The sequence below is a fragment of the Cupressus sempervirens genome, chromosome 3 (assembly GCF_028749045.1).
Source record: "Cupressus sempervirens isolate cs-2001-9-10 chromosome 3, ASM2874904v1, whole genome shotgun sequence".
Taxonomy (NCBI): domain Eukaryota; kingdom Viridiplantae; phylum Streptophyta; class Pinopsida; order Cupressales; family Cupressaceae; genus Cupressus; species Cupressus sempervirens.
In genome coordinates, this window is record NC_143120.1 from 308,459,149 (window position 1) to 308,482,049 (window position 22,901).

The 22,901-nt window shown below is 37.1% G+C and overlaps 1 protein-coding gene across 3 annotated transcripts in view; it reads right to left on the minus strand.

The window, feature by feature from the left end:
- Window positions 1–22,901, minus strand: part of LOC149566211 (putative homogentisate phytyltransferase 1, chloroplastic) — a 98,929-nt gene that overhangs the window by 53,009 nt on the left and 23,019 nt on the right. For 2 of the 3 annotated variants that reach the window (XM_089817361.1, XM_089817362.1), the window contains exons 3-6: window positions 8,300–8,610; window positions 7,950–8,033; window positions 7,758–7,832; window positions 7,510–7,593 (exon numbers count right to left, since the gene is read on the minus strand). In XM_089817361.1, the coding sequence (XP_089673487.1) occupies window positions 7,510–7,593; window positions 7,758–7,832; window positions 7,950–8,033; window positions 8,300–8,610 (554 nt within the window). The remainder of the gene's footprint in view (window positions 1–7,509; window positions 7,594–7,757; window positions 7,833–7,949; window positions 8,034–8,299; window positions 8,611–22,901) is intronic. The other variant, XM_089817363.1, reaches the window with a different exon arrangement.

The following is a 22,901-nucleotide window of genomic DNA, read 5'->3' on the forward strand; positions in this document are numbered from 1 at the left end:
AGGGGAAGGGGAAGGGGATCCGGTTGATTAAGTAGTCGATTCAGCCCTACTGCAGATGTGTAAGGGTTGGGTTCCCATAGAAGCATTGTAGGGCACCAGTTTCTTCTGCCTGCCCATCCCCATCCCCTTACCTTTCCTTTCCTTTGAGTTTGATGCAGATGTTAGAGGGAAGATTCATCACCAATTGCGACCCCCTGAAGCTTTGGATGATCAATTGAGGTTTAAACAAGAGCTACCACCTAAAGCACACCAGGTTGTTTCTTTCCTTGCTCTTAAAGATGAAACGTTTGAAAGTTTTTATTTTGATTATGGAAATTCTGGAGAAACAACTTGTATTTGGATTAATCATGGACCCTATGAGTTGCCTCAATTGTTAGTCTTGCATGTTAATTTTCTAGAGTTTGAGTTTGAGGTGACCAAATTTTTTTCAGAGTATAAGGATGAGTTTGCAAGATTGAGAACTATCACCCAAAATTTGTTACTTTTGAACATCTCGAGAAACCATGTTAGATCTAGCGTATATATTAGATTGGTTAGTGTTGTCCCTTTAGAGTCTTGTACATAGTTACAGTAGGTTTGCTTTCAGTTGGTAGTTAGTTTGTTTTTTCTGTTCTTTAGAGTAGAGTTTGTCTTAGACCATTTGGCCCAAGGGTTTAGAGTAGTTTTCTTTTCAGTTCTTTAGAGTAGTTTCCCTTTTAGTTCTTTAGAGTAGTTTTCTTTCAGTTGTTTAGTTTTGGTTAGGGTAGTTTTCTTTCAAGTGCTTAGTTTGGGTGTTGCGAGGGAGCTCAAATTTGATTTGTATCAGGTCATTTGACTTGAGATCTTTTAGCTTCCTTAGTTAGAGAGAATATTGGTTTTGGGTCTTTGCAAGTGCAAAGGGGGGTCCATGTCACCACTCGTGGGCGAGGTGTGTAGATTTTACATTTTTGGTGAGAAAACGGAGTTCCTCTTGTTCATTTCTCGAATATATTTGACAAGCTTCAGAGATTAAAGGATGTGTTTAGTCGTTGGTCTATAGTAGGACTTGTACTAAACATGGGTTTAACTTGATAGAGGTTCTTAAGTTATCTCTGGCATGGTTACAACATTCTACTCACACTTAATTGCTCTGAGTTCTTGATGTTTCAAAGTGAAATTGGACTTAGTAAAAATCTTACACCTGCTTCAGCGCCACTGTGGTCTTCCAAACCCTCTGCAAGCTTCATTGCCTACAAACCAAACAAAAGGTTGAAAGGAAAAGAAAAAAAGAGAAAATATCATTAAAAAAAGAAGAGAAAAAAAGCAGTATCAAAGTGAAAATAAAGATGAAATTTGGTTCAAGGGTGTGCAATCATCTCTACCGGTGCTATAAAGATAATCACTAAAGGTAGAACCATGATTGTGGTGCCACAGCGGTAACTCCGTCGGGGCTATAGATGCCTGACTGGCAGCGGGGCTCTATCCAGGTTGCTTTTGAAGTAAGGATATTATAATAGCTAAGTTTAATGGATCTAAGAGATTATCAAGTTCTTGTTGAGCGGGGAATAAATCATTTGCACACACGTGGGTAACTTATGGTCAGGCTGCTTAGGATCAACTTGAGAGTTCTTTCCCTCGTTGAGTGCTTATCCTTAAGTAGGTTTTCGGATAAACCATCTTGAGATTTTTGTCCTAAGTTACTTATTTCTTGAAATGTTTAGGAACATTTCTTTAGGTTGATGCTAGATGTGAGGTTTTCACGCCATCGCCCCAAAATTTTTGGGGACCCCCTTTTTTCTAATCGCCTTGGCAAATTTTTGGATTGTCCAACAATTTTGAGTTTTGAAAATTTTGAGCCTTGGATACTTTCAGGCCAGTGGGAGAAAGGTTAGATTTATTTTCACCTGATTTCAACTTGATTTTCCAGAGCTATCAATTTTGTCCTTAGGCCGAATAATTTTCTAATTTAATTTCAACTTGGCAGGATAAAGTTGTGAATTTTGTACTTAGGTGTTTTCTTTTGAAAATTTGGTCTGAACTCTGTAAATTTGGATAATTCTCAAAAGAGAAATTTTAATTAGACTTAAGTTTTTGGAAAATCTCAAATTTTTCTTTGGTGAAAATTTTTAATTTTGTTGAAATGAGGAAAGTGCAAAAAATCGATTTTTGGTTTTAAATGCAATTTTAATTTTTTAATTTTTAGCTTGGCAAAATCGATTTGGTAGAAAATTGCAAAAATTGACTTTAATTGGATTAATTTGCTTTGAAAACTTTTAAGTTTTTTAAGAATTTAGTAATTTAATATTGAAAAAATGGCTTTTGGTTAGCCAAAATCCAAATTTAATGACGTATTAATTACTAAACCCTCATTAAATGGAAATATTTAACACCCTCAAGGCCATTTAATTTCGTTTTGCAATTGGAGCTAATTGGTAAATTTAAAAGTGCAATTTTCTTTTGGCAAAATTAATTTTTTTGAGCTAAGTATTTAATTGTGGGCCTTAACTTGAATTTAATTTTTATTTTTTGTTTTCTCCTAAACCATGTAGGCCAGCTTTATGGAGAAAGAAAATTGGCTATAAAAGGAGTCTCCTCCCCATCTCATTTTCACAAATCATTTCTTCCTCTCCATGTGGGCGAATTTTGTGGAGGAGCAGATTTTTTTCGAACTTGGGCGAATTTAGTGGAAGGCAGTTTTTTGCATGCTTGGGCAATTTTTGCTTGCATTGCTCCATTTTCAGACTTTGGCGATTTTTTTGTGGGCAGAATTCTTGTAGATTTTGGTGATTTTCTCCTCCATTTGTGAGCTGCGATTTGTGCCCTAGGTAGCATTTTGGGTAGATTTCAGACTTCATGCATGGGCGAATTTGAGACAAAGGCAAAATTTTTCATTCTTGGCATTTTATTGAGGCAGATCTGATTCTGATTTTTGAGCAATTCATGGTGAAAGTCTGATTTTTTCGTACTTAGGACTGCATATTTATACCAGATTTTGGCAATTTTGTTGGGAGAAGAGATACATATGAAAGTTTGATTTTTGCATAGAAGGCAAGTGTTGGATAATTTTAGGAGTGTAAATTTCTAATTTGCAAAGGGATTTGAACTACTTGAAAGTCATATCCTAAGTTCCAAACAGTCGCTGTAAGTTTATCGGTTAAGGTGAATTTTCATCATCTAGAGTTGCAAGGAGTGCTTAAGCTGACATCCATCTTTCGTTCTAGTCTAAAGATTGCTCCGCTTGGTTCTTTTTGCCTTTTGGTCCACCACTCTACCATCCCGTAATAGGGCGACGAGCATGAAGGATGATAGTGCAAGTAAGAATCCCAAGCGGGCGAACACTAAGAAAGACAAAGAGGATATGATGCCCAATACTTCCTTCTTCTCAAAAATGAAGAGAATAACCGACACCAATATCTGTACAGTGGACATGATACGGATGAGGGACAGACTGAAGGAAGGACAATCCCCCTTGGCAAAAAGGATTTACAAGAGTGGAATTGTACACGCAGCGACTTTTCCTCCCACATTGCCTTGTCCAAAATTGATTATGGAATGTCACCCAGATTTGATCTAAACAGTAATTCCATCATTTTTGATGAAGGGAAGAAAGTGTTGGCCAGCATTGGCGAACAAGCGATTGAAGAAACATTTAACATTCCCCAGTACAAGGGCATGACAGTTGTAATGATGGATCAAGCAACTAAGTCATTTCAAGATAACCAAGGAGCCTATTACATGCATCTAAAGCAGAATTGGATACGTGAGGGAAGGAAAGGAGTTAACAGAGCATTGAGGCTTACAATGGCAGATTTCAAACCAGAATATGGTGATCTCGTTGTTCTACTCAGTCGGATCATGGGCTTGGCTCAAGGGTTGAGATTTGAAAACTAGATGTCCTTCTTCATTGAGATTGAGAAAGGAAAAAGAAGGTTTGATTGGGCCAAGATCATAACCGAGAATTTAGAATTGCAACTCAGAACTGTGCAAAACCAAAGGCAATTCTACATGAGCTCCTATTTGTTCTACCTAATTGCTAGATTGTACAAAAGCCAGTGGAACTCAAGGCGAAGCACACACCTTGTCCTCCTGTGGAAGAAGTTAATGAAAGGCTAGCTAAGTTCATTGCCTTAGCTAAGAAGATGAAAGAAAAGGGAAGAGTTATATTAGAAGATCATTTGATGTAAGCCCAAGTAACAATTTCCCTTTCTTTTAGAATAGGACAAGTGCCTATTTCTGATTGGCCACCATTTTGGTGCCTTCTCATTGGTTGCCACTTTTTGCACTTTTTTCATTGGTCCATTAATGAGGTGGCAGCTTCTCATTGGCCGATGGGGTGGCAACCCTAATTAGGGTTTTGAGGATCCAATCTGGATCGTTGATCTTATTTTGATCTCCACAGTTCGTTGTATTTTTGGCCCCTATAAAAGGCCATTTGCTCTCATTTGTAAAGTGTTGGAGAAATTGTTGCGAAGATAATACCAAAATGCTCTCTTTTTCATTGTTGCGTTTGGCATGTTAATCAAGAAGATTGGGTGTTATTGCATGTTTTCTACTTCCACTTAGTTAGATTTCTTTTCAAGTTGTTAAAGTTGGTTGCATTTGAAGTTGTTTAAGCAAGAGTAGAGTAGATGGATAGTTGTATGGTAGCATTGGTAAATGTTTGATAGGGGTCAATACTAGGCCACTAGCATCCTAGCGGCTGGTTGGGAAGCTTTGTGTGGTAAACTAGTCTATTATTCCTTTGAACCATTGCACCTATGGAAGTGAGGCCGCTGGTCAGCTCTCATTAGGTTCGATTCCCGTCCATTTGCTAACCTTTCATTCATAGGAGTAGGAGTAGAATAGTGAGTAGCTGTGCAGTCGAAGCTTAGAGAAGCAAGTTAGAGGAGTAAGTTAAGTATCAGAGCACATCCATTCACCTTCCACAACCATTGCTTTTCCATCAACATCATCATTGGTAGACACATCCTTCATCACCACCACCAACATTATCTGCCACCCGTACACTTCACAAACCGAGCCACCATCACCATCATTCCACCAAAACCCAAGTCATCCTTGAATGAATAGCGTAAGGCCACCTACGTGATTACCAGCAAATCACATCGATAAAACTGAGTGAGTATCCACAAGAGTAAGGAACATTGGAGTTATTCTCATATCCCATGAGCAATAACTTTTCAAGAGAGGAATTGTATGTTTGATACTCCGTATCAAATGTTCAATTGCTAATATGTTATGTAAGTGATACAAAACTCGCATCAACAAGTAGCAAAGGAAAAAGAATTAGGGGAAATTGCAGGCATGATGCAATCAGCTCTAGAGCTTCAAATGAAGGCAGAAGCAGAACTGAAGGTTAGGAAAGAACAAGTCTACAAGCTCCGGGCGGAGTTGAACGAGTTGAGAGCGCGGACCACTACGCCAGGGACCCATCCTGTTGTTTAGTATTTATGTATTGATGTACTTGGTTATTTGTTATTTTGAGTTTTGTTGTATTGTCATCCAAAGACAACTTTTCTTTTTTGGGGGGGGGAGGGGGATGATGTCATCGGTAAAATTGTGTATCAGCCGACGGGTCCCTTCGGGAAGGTTCTTTTTATGTAGCTAGCAGGCCCTTCGGTAATTGTCATGTAGCCAACAGACCCCTTCGGGATCATTGTAATCATCATCAGAAGCATAATGTAATATCTTTGGCATATGCAAATAAAAGGAGTACTATTGTTCTTATCTATTGTCTGTGTGCATTAATTCATTTACCTCATGCGGTAAACATCAAGTATAAAGATGCGCTCAAAGCAGAAATTGCATGGACTGAAATGATGGAAGGTGACAATATTGTTCAACATATTGGTAAGTTTTGCTGCCTATTAAATCAACTAGCTGAGGTGAAGGCTAAAGTAGAAGATGATGATTCAAAAGCTATTTTGTTAAATAGCATGCCTCCTAGTTATGGAAACACTGTTTTCAGAATAAACCAAGTATATTCTACATTAAAAGAAAGAATATCTACTATGATTGATGAAGGAGACAAGTAGACTGATTCAACCATACAGGAAAATGCAATGTATTGGAAAAATAGGTCTAACCATTCCTCCAAATCTAATTCTTCTACAAGAAAGGGAGATCATTTCTTCATGAATAAAATTGTGTGCTACTACTGTAAGGAGGGACACATTGTTATGAATTGCATTCAACATGCCAAGGATCTTCTTGATGACAAGCTAAATAAAAATAAGGCATTGGCTGTTGGTGATATTGAAGAATTCCTTCATTGGGTGGTTACTAAAGACCCTCCACACAAAAACAATGACGGATATTTTCTATAAAATCAATTCTAATGTACGATGAAGAAATAGGAGGCTACAGGACATTCAAAGTCCTCCCGTCAGTCACTAGCAACGGGGCTGTGAAATTGCATTAGTGACTAAACCATTTGTGCCATAATGACTAAAGGCAACATCGGTTTCCAGGTGGTGGAAGCAACTATCTTATATAATTTATGATCAAAGTGCCAATGATCTACAATGGTGGCTGCATGAGCGACAAGAAGGACTTGGTTCTCAAGCAATGGTTGGATTTGTATGTCTCCAATCACATTTCTTGGTTATTAGTGAATGGATGTGTGTTTGTCCCCATTGACGAGCTAGTGAAGTGATTGAAAGTGTTTGTCACCAGTAACATGAGTTGGTAATTATGATTGGATGTGTTTGTCCCCAATCATAATTGCTGTCAGTAGATGTGTGTGTTCCTGTTCATGACTTTGACATTCGATAGATGTGTCTATCCCGATCCAAACTTGATGTAAGGCCTTGGATAAATGTGTTAGTCCCTATCTTTGGTTCCACAAGTAGATGTGTTTGTCCTTATCCTTGGGTGAAAGTTCACTAAACGTAGTGAGACCAGTTCCACTATTTCTTGTGATTAATAGATGTGTATGTCTCTACTTATATCTTATTATAAACTACTTAACATAGTGACAAATATTGTTGGTCTACTAACCCCATTTGAAGAATGTTGCAATACGGGTGTTCCAAATATTGTATCATAGGATGCACATAATAGTTATTTGGCCAGTTTGTTAGATACGTTATATGACAAGTGGTATGAATTGAGTTGTTAAAAAAACTCATCATAATTAAGGAGGATGTTCAGGAAGTTTCTTGTAAAATAGGATTAATGGATCCTGTTAATAATTTAATATGCATGAGATTTTACTGTTGTATTTTACTGTAGCTTCTTTTCTTGTGCTTATATTTCCTAATAGTCCTACTTACCAAGCAAGCAAAAGTTGCTACAATGGTCCAGGCAGACATTTGTTGAAATACATCCAAAAAATAATTGCGCATTATTTTTGACATTATACACCAAGAATGAAATTTCAAATCTCAAACAATCTACAATAGTACCTAGTGTTTTAAAGGGGTATTTGAATTTCAAGACATACAAGGTTATCAATATTAAAAAAGAGTAAACTAATGAGGACAAAACCATTTCTTAATCTTGGCCTTCAGAGTTACAAAGGCACTCGCAATTATTTACCATCCTACATACCAAGAAAGCAAATGCCACTACAATCACCACACCAGTTGTCAAAGAATATTCACCAGAAGCAAGTGGAAGGTACGGCTTGTTAATCTGCAAAATTAATAAAATTACATAAAACTCCAAAACAAATTCTGAGGGAGAAAAAATTGAAAACAGCATCAAAGGCATGGTATGCCTGACAGAAAACCAAAGGTCAATCATCCACACAATGAAGCAACAATATCCAGGGGATTCAAGACAATGAAATTTCTGACCTTGTCTATTTCAATGTCATACAGTTGATTCAACCCCACAATATAAATATTCATGAAAAGAGCAGGTACTACCGCCTGCACAAAATATAGCCAGACCAATCATTATGTAGACAAAGATATGGCGGTGGCTTGGAAGATTGGGATACGTAAACTATATTTTTATAAGATATGATATAGTTTGCAGGATATCACCTGTAAAAGTCCAATCCAAAATGCTGGAGAAAAATCTGACTGCCTTTGAACAGCCAGAAGAGACACAGAAACTATTCCTATTACCTGAAGAATTAAGGCAATTGACTTAATCAAGAGTCAAAGTTTATTTATGACCCCAATAATAATCTGAATACCAATAATTATTGCTTGATAATGTACTTTAATACAAAACCTAACTACAATGGAAAATATCAATAGAATTACAGACCCTAGCAAAATACAAGCCATAAGGATCATGTAATAAATAATCTTGGAATAAATGGAGAAAATTTAAGACTATGAACTGAAACCATAAGAAACAATGGGGAAAAAAACAATTTTGAACTTACTGTTCCTATAACTGTATGAGGTCGTGAGAAGCGGTAAAATGCATTGAGTATATCACCCACTGCCTGCAAGCTATATTTTTTCTTTAAAGGCCAACAATCGCTGGGATAAGCATGTGTATTGAAAGGCTTTGAAGTAGGATATATAATTAATCTTCTTTTGGTGTTTCGATGAATTGTTCCAGTTTTGATGCTTACTGGAGAAGAAATAATGTCAAAACAAATACGCTGTGTTGCTGATAAACCTCTGAAATTACACTGACTGAAGATACTTGCATTACTTAGTACCACCTTTTGCGATGATATTATAGATCCTGTTGATCACAAATTTTAACTTTGTAAGCTGGATTTTATTGTTGAACCCTGCCATGAACAACATCTCTTCATATTCAATGCATATAATTCTAAAATGTTTTACAACACTAGAAAACAGATGCTAGAAAAATCTTAGAAAGTCACAGTCATATATGGAATTCCAACCACCATAAGCACTATTTTAAAGGGTTGATCTCAAAAAAATGTTAAAACTCACAGCATTCAAAGTGCATTAATTTTCTCAACTGTTCAATGAAGAAGTTTCACCAATAGGAATAGACCACAGAAATGAAATACAAACACCTTAAAACATATGCAAGCTGCAAATTTGGAGGTGATCTTCATTATGTGAATAAACAAAACAAATCGTCTACAAATTGCAAGTCCTCAAGGCCTCAAACACAACCTTACGCTATACTCTCTTGAAAAATTCACAGAAGATGTGAACATTTCAAATATAATGATCATATTGTTACATCAGACCCACTATTAATTGTCATCCAATGTGTCACTTAATGGGATTCACAAAACTTATCCTTTGCTTGCTAGTGATGGTTCATCTCCAAAGAATTGCTAGATGACTCAAACCTCAGCCTCTTGATGCTGGTTAGAAAATAAAAAACACAAGACTTTTGTGTATAGATAAGCATGCACCTAATACTCTAAACATAATCGCTCGATATATGATATATACCACATTAGAATATGGTGCCATGTTAGATCATAATTCCATATTTTTAGTTCATATCAAACACTAATTGTTTTTATTTATAAGTAGAAAACACCTCTGTTCTTATCTATATTAACTTTCCAGCTTATATTGAAATTCCAGCTAATTGAAAAAAATTGCAAACAGAAAAAACAATTATACTGAGTTTCCAACTTACATTGGAATTCTAACTAATGTTGATAAAAAGATAGTAACTAATTTACTTGGAGGAACAGTGATTATAGCAACACTATTGAACTTTTTATAGCAAAAAAATGAATTTTATGTTTTTGTGGAGGTCTATATGAAATTATGAATGAAGACTTCCATTTTTTAGAGTATACCAAAAAATAGATTTGTAGCAATGTATATGAAGAGCATTCTATATGAAAGTGATGCCCCAAGGATGCAGTGTCTTTTGCACTTGTCTTATGTTTAATGCTATAATCAGGTGTCATAAAAGTTTTACAGAGTTTGTGTCTGGGTCAATTGTATAGGCAATACACTTTCGAAAGAGATGATAGATTCTTTCTTTTTCTGAGATGGAATTCCCATAGTCTGTAATCAAGGAGTATGTCATCAGTTGCATTTATTTGGAGAGCACATTAGTATGAGAGCCCAAACCACCAGTATCTGAACATGGATCATCACTGCAATAAATACCCCATCTTACTGGTAAACCATGACCAGCAGATGCCTCCCATATAAATCTGATTTATGTACAATGGTATCCCATTTATCCGAAAAGTTCAGTATCTTTAACTACTTAGTTATCAAGAATTTTTACAGCTACACAAAGAAAAGGGATAACAGTGCATCAGCTATAACTAGAGATATCTTCTAATGTGTTGGCCATGCTACTTCTAGGAGAATGAGAGATGGAAATTCTACAACTCTATCAACAAAACATTTATAGAGAGTCATGGAGTTAAACATCTTAAGTGCATCCCAGTAAACTGAGTAAAAACCTGCTGAATGAATGTCCACGCTTCTGAATTCTGGATTTAATGCTAAACCTGTAACAATTGTTAGTAGATGATAAAAATAAACATAAACATATATGAATATTAAATCAAGTAATTGTTTGAACCTGTAACAGTTGTTAGTAGATAATAAGATAAATAATCATTAAATCAACTAATTGCTAATACAATGCTAAATCCACCTAATCCTTAGAAGGAAACTCTACTCAAATTGCCTAACCCTCTGATGAGAAGAACTCTCCGCTAGGCAACCATCATGTTAAGAGTGCCTTCTAAGGCCTCTGGGATCTCTATTAATGTGTACTCATTAACAACACATACTTGGCAGAGATCCCACCTCTAATCAAGCCTCTTGTCTCTAACATATACATATGATTAACCACTACAATATATTTATTGTCTCTACAATATTCTCTACAAATCTCTCTCTAGGTTCCAATATGGAATCCTGACATTCAATCAAGAGTACCCTCTAATATCTGAGTTCTCTTCAGAGAAACTCAACATTCTAATGAATGCCCTCTACCAAGTTCTTACTTGGTCTCTATGAGAGTTGAAGAATTCTCATCTCATATATGACTATCAATTCTTGATTGATGATTTTATCTACTATATACTTCACATTTTATCTCTGAAACAGAATCAACAAATAATGTACACCTCTAGTTTCTTCTGATCTGAAATTGTATACTCTTCTCAGTAATATTACTCTCTCTGCTTATTAAATGATTCTGTAATATCCCTGCAATATTTATAATCTTTTCACTAATTATTATTCGTTGTACTTGTATTCGTTATCTTCCACTGCCTTAATCACTTCTTGGTTTCGATGGCTTTGTATCTAATTTATCTACTATCCTCTAGTCACTTCTTATTGCTGGTGTTTATTAGTTATTATCTATGCTTGTCTTTCAGTCCTTTCCACTGCCTTTGTCGAACTTCTCGTTGCTGTCTTTCACTTAATGCAAACTCCAATTGTCTTTATTGGTTCTTATAATTTTATTTCATATTCTTTCCACTGTCCCTTTAATTCTTATTAAAATAGTTTTGCAATTATTAATATCTCATTATTGCTATGTTCCTTGGGGATGTGTACCTGGCCTAAAAACAGGAGTTTTGGAAACAGGGATGTCCCGGGGACAGGGGGACAAGTATGGGACATACCCCAGCCGTCCCCAAAAAAGGCAAATTACCAAGGGACGTCCCCGAAACTTGGGGACAGCTGAGGGAAAAAGGGGACACCTAGATTTCCCCCAACTGTACCAGATACAGCCAGCCGTCCCCAAATTTTTTTATTTTTTTTAAATTAAAAAAAATTATGCAAAAAGTTAAAAAGTGAATATTAAAAAATAATTTTAAGGCTCCTTCCTAGGTTGCCAAGGTGGGCCCCACCCCTCCAAATGTGGTAGAGGCAGAATAGGAGCAGCAGTCCACTTCATTTTTCTATGTTATGTTTTTTATGTTGAACGTGAACATAATTATGATACATTGATACTTATTACTTTATGACAGCCCTCTAGCCTTTGGGCGTATAGCTTTAGGCATATTTAGAGTTAGATTTTCAGATTTATCATGTTTATCATTATGATAATGTTCACTGATATTGATATGCATTTTGACAATTGAGTATTGAAATCGGATATTATTTCCTAGATGGCATTCAAATGTTGTATGTTATGGTTCTATAATGTTTAAATGACATGCTTTGTGCTTAGTTTTATATGAATGACATGTATATTTGCAACTTTCAATGTATATTTTAAAATTTCCCTATAAATCGCCAAAAGAAATTGCCGTCCCAGAAACCCGTCATCCACGTACAAAAAACTCGGGGGAACATAGCATTATTGTCTTTAATATTCTCCTTATCTCCTTGTGACTATATGTTCTCACGTTCATTGCTTGTTTGGTTATTAAGTATTTTTTGTATCCTTCCTCCCACCATTTTGGTTAGTGTCAAAACTCTTTTATACTCTTGGTCTCTTAACGGTCATGTCTCTTCCTCCTTTGAGAGGTGTGTTGCTTTTCTACCCACTGGATTTGTTTAACTAAAATTTGTGTTCTTATAAATATAATATTATAATTATGGTAGATTATTTCAAGGCCAAATGATGCCTTCTTAATTGCTGTCGTAGGAGGATAGATAATGGTTCTCCCTCCACTCTTCTTAGAAGAGTATAATTTGAACCTGTTATGGTTTTTTAGATATGACTAATTAATTCGTTTACTTTTGTGATAAACCACAATTTCAATATATCTCCTTTCACAAACCAAATACCCATCACAACTGTAACTTTAATAAGGATATTGTCGATCTGAGAGAAAGATACTAGTCACGCTCTTTATCGATCCTTCAATCGGTACCAAAGAAGCCTTGTATATATTTTTCTATTGTCTTAGCCATGTTAGTACTGATTGGGATATGTCTTATTCTGGTTGCTGTGATGACATCAATAAGTTTTTTGGATTACCTTCATACGTCCTTGGAGACTATGTGGCTGATCGTTTATAGCAATCATTGTCATCGTAATGACATCAATAAGTTTTTTTGGATTGCCTTCATACTTCCTTGGAGACTATGGGACAGTCCATATTTTGTTAGTAACTGTCAACCATTTCATATTCTTGACTATCGCTGAAAGTATAAAGTTGGATTCGTAAGTCATTATTTTAGCATTAATTGATATTGATATTATTGCTTGATTAAACTTGATTTCTCCTTCCGGTCTGAGAAACACCAATTGTTATATCTCACTCTTATTGAATGTAATGATCATATGTCCACTGGGGATACTATCTTTGCTGCCGACTAATTATAATTGAACTCAACATATTATTATTCATTTTGTTACTTTTATATGTATTTTAATTGTTATCTTGTAGTTATTGTTCTCAGCAAAACTATACTATAGCCAACGGGATTAGAGTTAGTATCCGAAAGGTTGCATGATGGTTGAGTCACCCCTTAAGGAAGTACATGTACATCATCTAAATGGAATTATGAATCATTATTATAATTGGAATTGCATATCTGCTTATATGAATAAAGTATCTTGTTCTATGTTACATTCTAGTCTCTTAATGCGATAGACATCCGTTTACCTTGTATGGTAAACATTTGGTGTTGTTGCCAGTTGAACCTAGTGCAAAAGATGTGTTATGAAGATTAATGCCGAATTTGCTCAATAAAAATTGAAATAAAATAAAAGACACGGATGATGTACGTATAGCACAAGAAGCATTAATTCTCATACAACAAGTGGAGCAAAGCCAAAAGTTTCAACAGCTCGCCGACGGGCACCAAAGTGGTGAAGGAGTACAGAATGAGGGAGTGCATTCAACCCGCAGACCAAGGGGTGTTGGACTTGGTTAAGGAAATGCGACAGAGATTGAATTTGGTATTAGAGACAAGGGAGGAATTCCTAAACTTTTATACGCCAAGGGTAGAGAATTCAGACGTAAGTGAAGGAACCTACACGGCTAGAAGTGTCCAAGGAGCACGAGCATGGGGTGAACTCTTCGTACTGGATACACCTAACGAACGGATACAAGTTGAGAATCAAACAATTTCACTTGTAGAAGACCTTTTCACACCACAGAGTAACACAGTTGTCCGAAGTAGCACGGTTGTGCAGAAACAACACGGGTGCACAAAATAGCATAGGTGCGCAACAAGTACCACAAATACAGAAGAAGTTAACAATGACAGGACCAAAGGAAAAATTGCCAAAATTTAATGGCGATGAGACAGCCGATCCAGTTATAAATTGTAAAACATGTGAAACGATCTGGACTATGAATGGTGTAATGGATCAGGATGAATAGGTCCGGCAGTTTCCAACTACCCTATGAGGTGTAGCGATCAATTGGTTTTCAGACACCAACCCGAAGAAGTTAACTACATGGCCAAACATCAAGAAAGAAATCATAGCAAAGTTCCGACTACTCAAGGATGATAATGAGATAGTAGTAAAAATCTACAGTACAAACAGGGCAAGAATGAAACAGTCTGCGTCTACACAAGGAGGCTGAAGGCGCTGGTAGGAAAAATGGAAAGCCAACCAGCAGACAAGTTGAAGAAAAGGTGGTTCATCGAAGGGTTACAACTAACACTGTGGAAAAAGATGAAAATTGTACCTCCAACATCATACGTTGATGTATATAACCGTGTGATGGACATGGAAAGTGAACAAAAAATGGGCAAAAAGAAGAAAGATAGATCATCGGACTTAGAAGATTCATGCTCCAAAAGCAATAGCAACAAGGAATCAAGTAAAAAGGTTTGGGCACTACAGAAGGACATGCTACGTATGATGAAAGAGTTCAAAAACATGAAAAATAATCCTAGCCAAGCGAGAGAAGGGGAACTATGGTGTACGGATTGCAAGGAGGAGGGCCACACAAAGGGCTCCCATCCTCTGAACCAATTTTGTGATATCTGCCAAATTGGGAGACATTCCACCAAGGAATGCCCATTCAACATTAAAACGAAGGGGGCACCAACAAGTATTACTAATGCAAGAAGTGTCTAACTCGAGAGTGAGAACAAATACGAATGATGCGGCAACCTCGGGAGGGTACCAAAACAACAACCGACGTGGGCAAGGCAGCAATAACAATAACGAGGGTCATAGCTAGATACAATATGATCCAAGTGGATAGCCGATGATACAATGTCGTGTGTGCAATCTCTAGGGCCACTTCGCCAAAGACTGTACTACAAAAGGAACACTATAGCTACTGTGCAGACGGTGTGGTCTTCGAGACCATGAGGATTCCAAATGCCCTAAACCCGAGGTAAACCTGTCAACTATAGAAACATGTGACAAGGAAACACTAGCAATCACTTGTGCACAAGCGAAAACGTATCTAGATCCCGAAGAGGAAAAAAAAAGGATGCAGCAAGCACGAGCAGAAATAGAAAAAGAGATGGAGACTAAACAATCGCAAATGAAGGACACTGCCGACACCTCAATGAGGAACTAGGCAAAACAAAGTATCATACAACAGGCAATGCAAGCTGAGGTTCCCATAAAGATGAATGCTTCTTGCAATGCCTCTGTTAAGGATTGCAATCCTAAACATGACACCATCCCCTAAGGTGGTAGAAGAGCTAGAGAAGGACACACAAAGTGGACACGAAACAACTGTGACAGACCCAATGCTTCTTGCACTAAACACAAGAAGACACCCTGCAGTAGTTGAGATGGGTATTCTCGGAACTACCCTCATAGACAACATCGTAGACAGAGGATCTGGAGTAAATGTATTGCCTGAGGAAATATGGAAGAAGTTGGGGCAACCTACTCTATGGTCACCTACATTCTAACTGCTCACCGTCGATCAACACGGGATCAAACCCCTCGGGACTTCAATGGCACAATCTTAACGATTGGGACACAACCATTCTTACTAGACTTCATGGTCATTCCGTTGAAAAGGAAAGGGTACAACGCCATCCTTGGAAGGGGATGGCTAGTGCAAGCGAAAGTAAAACACGATTGGAAAAAAGAACACTCTGTATTTGGAAAAAGGAGGTGGTAGGTTTGTAATTGACCTACATACCCAAATAGTGGGAGAAGAGGTGGCATCGTCAGATTCCGAAGGAGAGGAAGGGGACAACGAAGGGAAAAAGCGAATGGAACCCAACAAAGAAGGAATCCTGAGACTGGAAGGAGGCTCTGACAATGATGACTTGGATTCAATGAATGGCTTACTCCATTGGAAAATAGAGGATTATGAGCTCTTTCTAAGCTATCACATGTTAGGGGTGGAGGAAGGAAGTCAGGGAGAGGAAAAGAACAAATTTCCAACAGAATACAAAGAAGTGAAAGGAGAGGCATAGATAGATGAAACACCTACACATACATTTAGTAATGATAAGCCTATTAAATACAAAGAACCCATGGTGAAGACGGTGAACTTAGGGGACGAGGCTAATCTGAAAAACATATTGGTGAGAGATGACTAGAATCCAGTTCTGAATGAAGCAGCATTTAAAATATTTATGGAGTATAAGGATGTTTTTGCGTGGACATACAAAGACCTAAAAGGGGTACAACCAGAATTGTGTGTGCATCGCATTCCACAGATAGGAGCAGTACCCATAGGGAAGCGACCATTCGCACGGGTCACAGATGAGATTAACCAGATGCTTGAGGCAGGCATTATTTTTTGAGTACAAACGAGTGAGTGGGTATCCCCAATTGTGATATCAGTGAAAAGGATACCAACCAAGTAAGGATATGTGTAGACTTCCGTTGTCTAAATGTAGTAATGATTAAGGATCCATTTCCAATACCATTCACTGACAATATTTTGGAGGAAGTTGCAGGGCATGAAATATATTCCTTCATGGATGGATTTTCCGATTACAACCAGATATCCATTGCAGAAGAAGATAAGCTCAAAACTGTTGAAACTACAGCTTTGAAAGAGATCTAAGCATCAAATATAGCATGCTTATTATAGATGAAACCCACCATATGATGATAGTGGGCATCTATCAAGCAACTACCATAGTGGTAGTGAGTGGACAACATTGAAGATATGTCTTAGTGCTGATAATGGGCAACTATGATGTAGTGGACAGTATTGAAGATAAGACTTAGTGCTGGTAGTGGGCAACTATGATGTTGTGGACAGCATTGAAGATAAACCTTAGTGCTGATAGTGAGCACTATCATAAGGGACGGCATTGAAGATAAGACTTAGTGCTGATAGTGGGCAACTATGATGACTATGAAGATGGGCAACTATCATAGTGGGCAACTATGATATATTCCATTCAAATAATTAAAGTTTCCAATCTATATATTGGAGCTTCTTGTATCATGTAAAACATTAAGTTGTAAGAATGAAGTTGTACACAAGAAGTTGTACATGTGATAATGTACTTATTTTTAGACATTAATAAAGGAACTATCTTTGTTGTGTGCCTAGGTTTTCCCCTTCAAGAGAAAGGATTCTCCCAAGATAAATACATGTGTCTTTTTTTCATATGCTGTTCTGATTTTCCTATATATTGCTGCTATGTGATTTTGGTTCTAAATTCAACAAAAACAACCTTCATAGTAGAAGATGGAGTATACACCTACAATAGAATGTTGTTCGGTTTGTGCAATGCCCTAGTAACATTTCAAAGAATTATCCCGCACATCTTCGACAAGATGTCAGTTGGAAACTTCAAAGCATTCTTGGGCGATCAGTCAGTTTTCAGTGCAGAGGAGAAGCATTTGATCGCACTCGGGGAATGCATGGAAAGATGTAAATGAGCACGACTAGCACTAAACCCTAAGAAGTGCAGATTTATGGTACCTCAAGGGAAACTATTGGGACACATCGTATGCAAAACAGGATTAAAGACAGACCCTGACAAAGTCTGGGTAATTTTGGAAATGCCACCTTCGACAAATGTGACTGAAGTGAAATTGTTCCTGGGACACATAGGATACTATCAAAAGTTTATTAAGAACTTTGCCAAAATATATTACCCGCTCGACAAACTAACCTGCAAGGGAGAACCCTACAAATGGGATACAGAGCAAGATGAAGCCTTTGAGGGATTGAAAACATGATTAGCCACAGCACCCATCCTGGCTTATCCGAACTAGGACAAGGAGTTCCATGTACATGTCGACGCGTCAAACTACGTAATTAGAGTAATGTTGGCACAGACAGGTGGTCACGGATTGGACCACCGATGTATTTCACAAATAGACTATTGTCTAAGGAAGAAAATAATTATAGCATGACAGAGCGGAGGCTCTCGGGATAGTGTACGTCGTACAGAAGTTTAAACACTACCTATTGGCAACTTCATTCGTGTTCTACATAGATCATCAGGCCATGCTATACCTCGTGAACAAACTGATCATTCAATGACGGATAAGCAGATGGCTACTTTTGTTGTAGGAATTTACATTTAAAATCGTGGTATAGCCCAAAAAAAGCCACGTCAGTGCGGATTATCTATCCAAAATCAAATCGTGAGAACCTCTCGAGGGAGTCATAGATGACTTTCTTGATCCACAACTATTCCAAATTGTCATACTACCATCCTGGTATGCGCGTATCAAGGAATATCTTTCAACAGGGCAATTTCCTAGGGAAATGTCACCAAGCAAGAGGAAACTGGTACTGAGAAGTCAAACATTCCAATTGATCAACAGGTTGCTATATAAGATGGGACCTAATCAAACTTTATGACGATGTGTTCTGTAAGAAGAAATTTTTAAGGTATTGAAGGAAGCATACGAAGGACCTGTATGAGGACATATGGGGCCAGATACAACTGCACGGAAGATACTTCTGGCAAGATTATGGTGGCCAACCGTGTACAACAACGCTAGGAAGTGGGTCGTTGCATGTGATACATGTCAGAGGGTCGGCGAGCCACTGAAGAGGGATTTCATGCCTCTGAACCCTTTACACACGCAAGAACTATTTGAATGATGGGGGCTGGACTTTGTCGGACCCCTCAAGGTGAGAAAAGCCCAGAGATGCAAGTACATTGTCGTAGCAACGGAATACCTGACAACTCTGTAGTGAGCATGACAAGATTTATCTACAAGCAAATTATTACGAGGTACAGGATTTCGATAGAGCTGACAAGCGACCGAGGACATTTTGTCAACCATGTCATCCAGCTACTCACCACAAAATTCAAAATATACCATTCTCTATCAAACTCGTACTATCCTAGAGCAAATGGACAAGTGGAAGCTACAAATAAAATCTTGGTTGCAATAATCTACGAGTCTTGCAGTTGAAGGTGAAGATAGGGAAGAAAAGATGCCATCGGCATTATGGGCATATTGTAACAAACGGATTTTCATATCTAAATCAAAGACAGTTTAAACTAAAAACTCCCAACATTTTCAAATAGATAACTGAATCATTTTCGCATGACACTAATTGCTTTTAACAATTAACAGAAAATAACTATAATCACATTCAATTGAAATAATTAGATCAACGATTAACTATACACAACTGTATTCATGTTCAGCTGAAATAAATAGATTAACGATTAACTAGCATAACTGTATTCATGATCAACTGTAATAACTAGATCAACGATTAACCGTTCACAACTGTATTCATGTTTAGCTGAAAATAACTAGATTAACGACTAACTAGCATAACTATATTCATGATCAACTGATTAACAGTAAAGTAAATGCTTAACAAGAAATGAAAGAAACATACAAGTATCATCGGGAATCTTTATCTGGTTGTGCAAGCCTCGGCTTTGGTGAGAGGAGAAGCATTGACATAGGCTTAACCTCCCAACCTCAGACCATACTTATCTCCACACATTCTAATAAATTAGAATGGCCCTCCCTACCTCGGGATCGGGCTTGAGATGTTCTTCAATCCAACCACCTAAGCATCTTGTTGTTTTGAATGTCCACTCAGTTATGACACAGACATGCTTACATAACTGGCACTACTGACATCAAGTGATCATTAGATGGCAAACATGCCTATAAACTACCTTGGCCAAAAATTTCCGATGGGTTCATCGACCTGATCACCACCACTCGACTTGACAACAAGTTTCATTACAGGGATTAGCATGAGCTATTAAGTATTTCATTATTTAAGTTATTCATATCTAATTTATTTTCTGTTTCCTTACAGGTTCATTCCACCTCTTCACCATACATGGCTACATAGCCAATGATTCCTAGGTGCTTGAAAGATTATAAGCACTCTGCCCTTTTTACACCTCTTCACCATTTCATGGCTACATTGCCAGTGAATCCCAAGTGTTTTGAAGAAGTTATGAGCATTCTACTCTTAATATCTTTTATCACAATTTGCGACAACATAGAACATATTCTTGAGATTAGCATTACTCACTGGATAGTATTTCCATTTCAGAGTTTATTGTTCTTTAAGATGCTTACATAAGGGTTGTATCCAATTGACTTATGAAAGTTTAAGGAAAAAGGACTGATAATAAGAATATTGAGTAAGTAGCAACTCATTTTCGAATCTTGAAAAATAAATCTGTAAAGATAAAATCTTAGATGCCTAATTGGCTGTTTTGGAAAGTAATAAAATAATACTGAAATGTCATAACATGACCTGATGTATACACTGGATATGCTTGAATCCCTGCAATCCGAATTGGTATCTACTCTTCTTTTGGTGTTGCAGACGTATCAATGCAGATTATTTCAAGGGCCGAGTTCTTACGGCAGAATTACTATTTGTAATGGACACTTAGACTAGGCGTAGAAAATGGAACTTCGGCTCACAGGATTATATGGATTTGAGTGATGGAGATGTCAAAAAGAACAAAGAACGCAGTAAAGGGAAGGTTGATGGTATGCGGATGCTAATATTGAATGTGCTTATACGGCAAGGCAGACGAGCATATATAAAAGGTGTCGAACTTCATACATGGCTTCAATTAAAAGGAGAGTTGTGCCTTCTTGGCTTCCGCCGATTATAGAGCATTTGTCATTTTGAATTACCAAGTGTTTAAATTGATAAAGAAAAGAGAGGGAAAAATAAAAATAAAAAATAAAAGGTTGGATGGAAGAGTTGGAAAGATTATAGTTTCAATTATTATTATAATATATACTCATATACATTCATGTAAGTATATCAATGGGGTGACATCATTAAATTACGTTATTATAATTTATTGGTGTCATTTCATTTTTATATTTATATGTATGTAAATATTTATTATAATAATATGATAAAGATCAATTAAAAATCCCTTGAGGTATGTTTTATATTTTAATTAGATTATTTTAAGTTTTCCTAGATTATTTTCTTAATAGCTCATGCGGGTCCCATAAATGTATCATGTGATCAAGTCATCACATCCTTTCCAAATAAGTTTAAGGTCATACCTGCTGATCCTGATGACTGAACTAAGCAAACATCCCATTCCGATTATCCCATTTAACAATGCTCCCCCCCTCTTCATCTTCTCCTGCAATCACCCATGAAAAATACTTTCGCCATAATAACAATTCTATAATAATTTCATATAAACATATTAATCATTATTTTAAATCAAGCAACTACTAATCATCTAATAATAGTTAATGGTTAACAACCATCTTCATTAACAATTTATACATCGTATATAAATAAATAACTACCTATTTCACATGATCATGAAAGAATAATTCCTTAAATTCAACGGTTATGAACAAGTTTAAAATTAGATCAAAATTTTGGGATGTAACACATATCGTACCTCTTACAAAGTTACTACGGGACACACTCCGTTCCAACTAATGTATGGTCAAGAAGTAGTTCATGGTACCAAGTTTACAAATAGCAATTAAAAATAAACTAGGAGACATTGAAAGTCTCAGGGAAAGGTTGTGTAACTTGAATAAACTTGATGAACGGTGACTACAAGCACAATGGGCCACCAAAGTTTCACAATGCAGACACAAGGTGTGGCACGATAAGCATCTGCAACTACAAGGTTCCATCGAGGCCAACTAGTATTAAAATACGAGCGTAATGAAATCAAACCGTGCTAATTTGAGGTAAAGTGGTTCGGGCCATACAAACTTCGTCAAGTGGGCGATAGGGACACACTCCGTTCGAACTGATGTATGGTCAGGATGTCGTGGTACCGATAGAGTTCATGGTATCGAGTTTACAAATAGTGATTAAAAATAAACTAGGAGACATGGAAAGTCTCAAGGAAAGGTTGTGTAACTTGAATAAACTCGACGAATGATGACTACAAGCACAATGGGCCACCAAAGTTTCACAATGCAGACACAAGGTGTGGCATGATAAGCATCATCGTTCCAACTGATGTATGGTCAGGAACTTGTGGTACCACGGGACACACTCTGTTCCAACTAATGTATGGTCAGGAAGTCGTGGTACCAATAGAGAGTCGTGGTACCGATAGAGTTCATGGTATTGAGTTTACAAATAGCAATTAAAAATAAACTAGGAGACATGGAAAGTCTCAAGGAAAGGTTGTGTAATTTGAATAAACTCGACGAACGATGACTACAAGCACAATGGGCCACCAAAGTTTCACAATACAGACGCAAGGTGTGGCATGATAAGCATCTGCAACTAAAAGGTCCCATCAAGGCCAACTAGTATTAAAATAAAATAGGTGTAATGAAATCAAACCATGCTAATTTAAAGTAAAGTGGGTTGGGCCATACAAACTTCGTGAAGTGGGCGATAACGGAGCAATAAAACTGTGGATGTTGGATGAGAAAGAGGTGACCGATGCAATAAATGGGTCGAAATTAAAAATATATCATGAAAGGAACAAGGTCGAGGGAGAGAATGAGATAGGGACAAATGACTCGGAGCAAGCAATATAAATAAGTAATAATATATATATATAATTATACTACTAGTAATAAGCTATTGACAATTAGTGGCATAAGGATTTTTGATAATTGCAAGCACATAATTATGATGTGGGAACAAAACACCATACCTAGCTTCGTATGGTCTATTTGAGACCATCTGGGAAAAGACCATATGACACCTATACATGAACACCACCATACGGACAAGGGAATAAAGCAAGTTATATTACCTGTACACCGTACGACCTTGAAAAAAGAAAAGGTGCAGA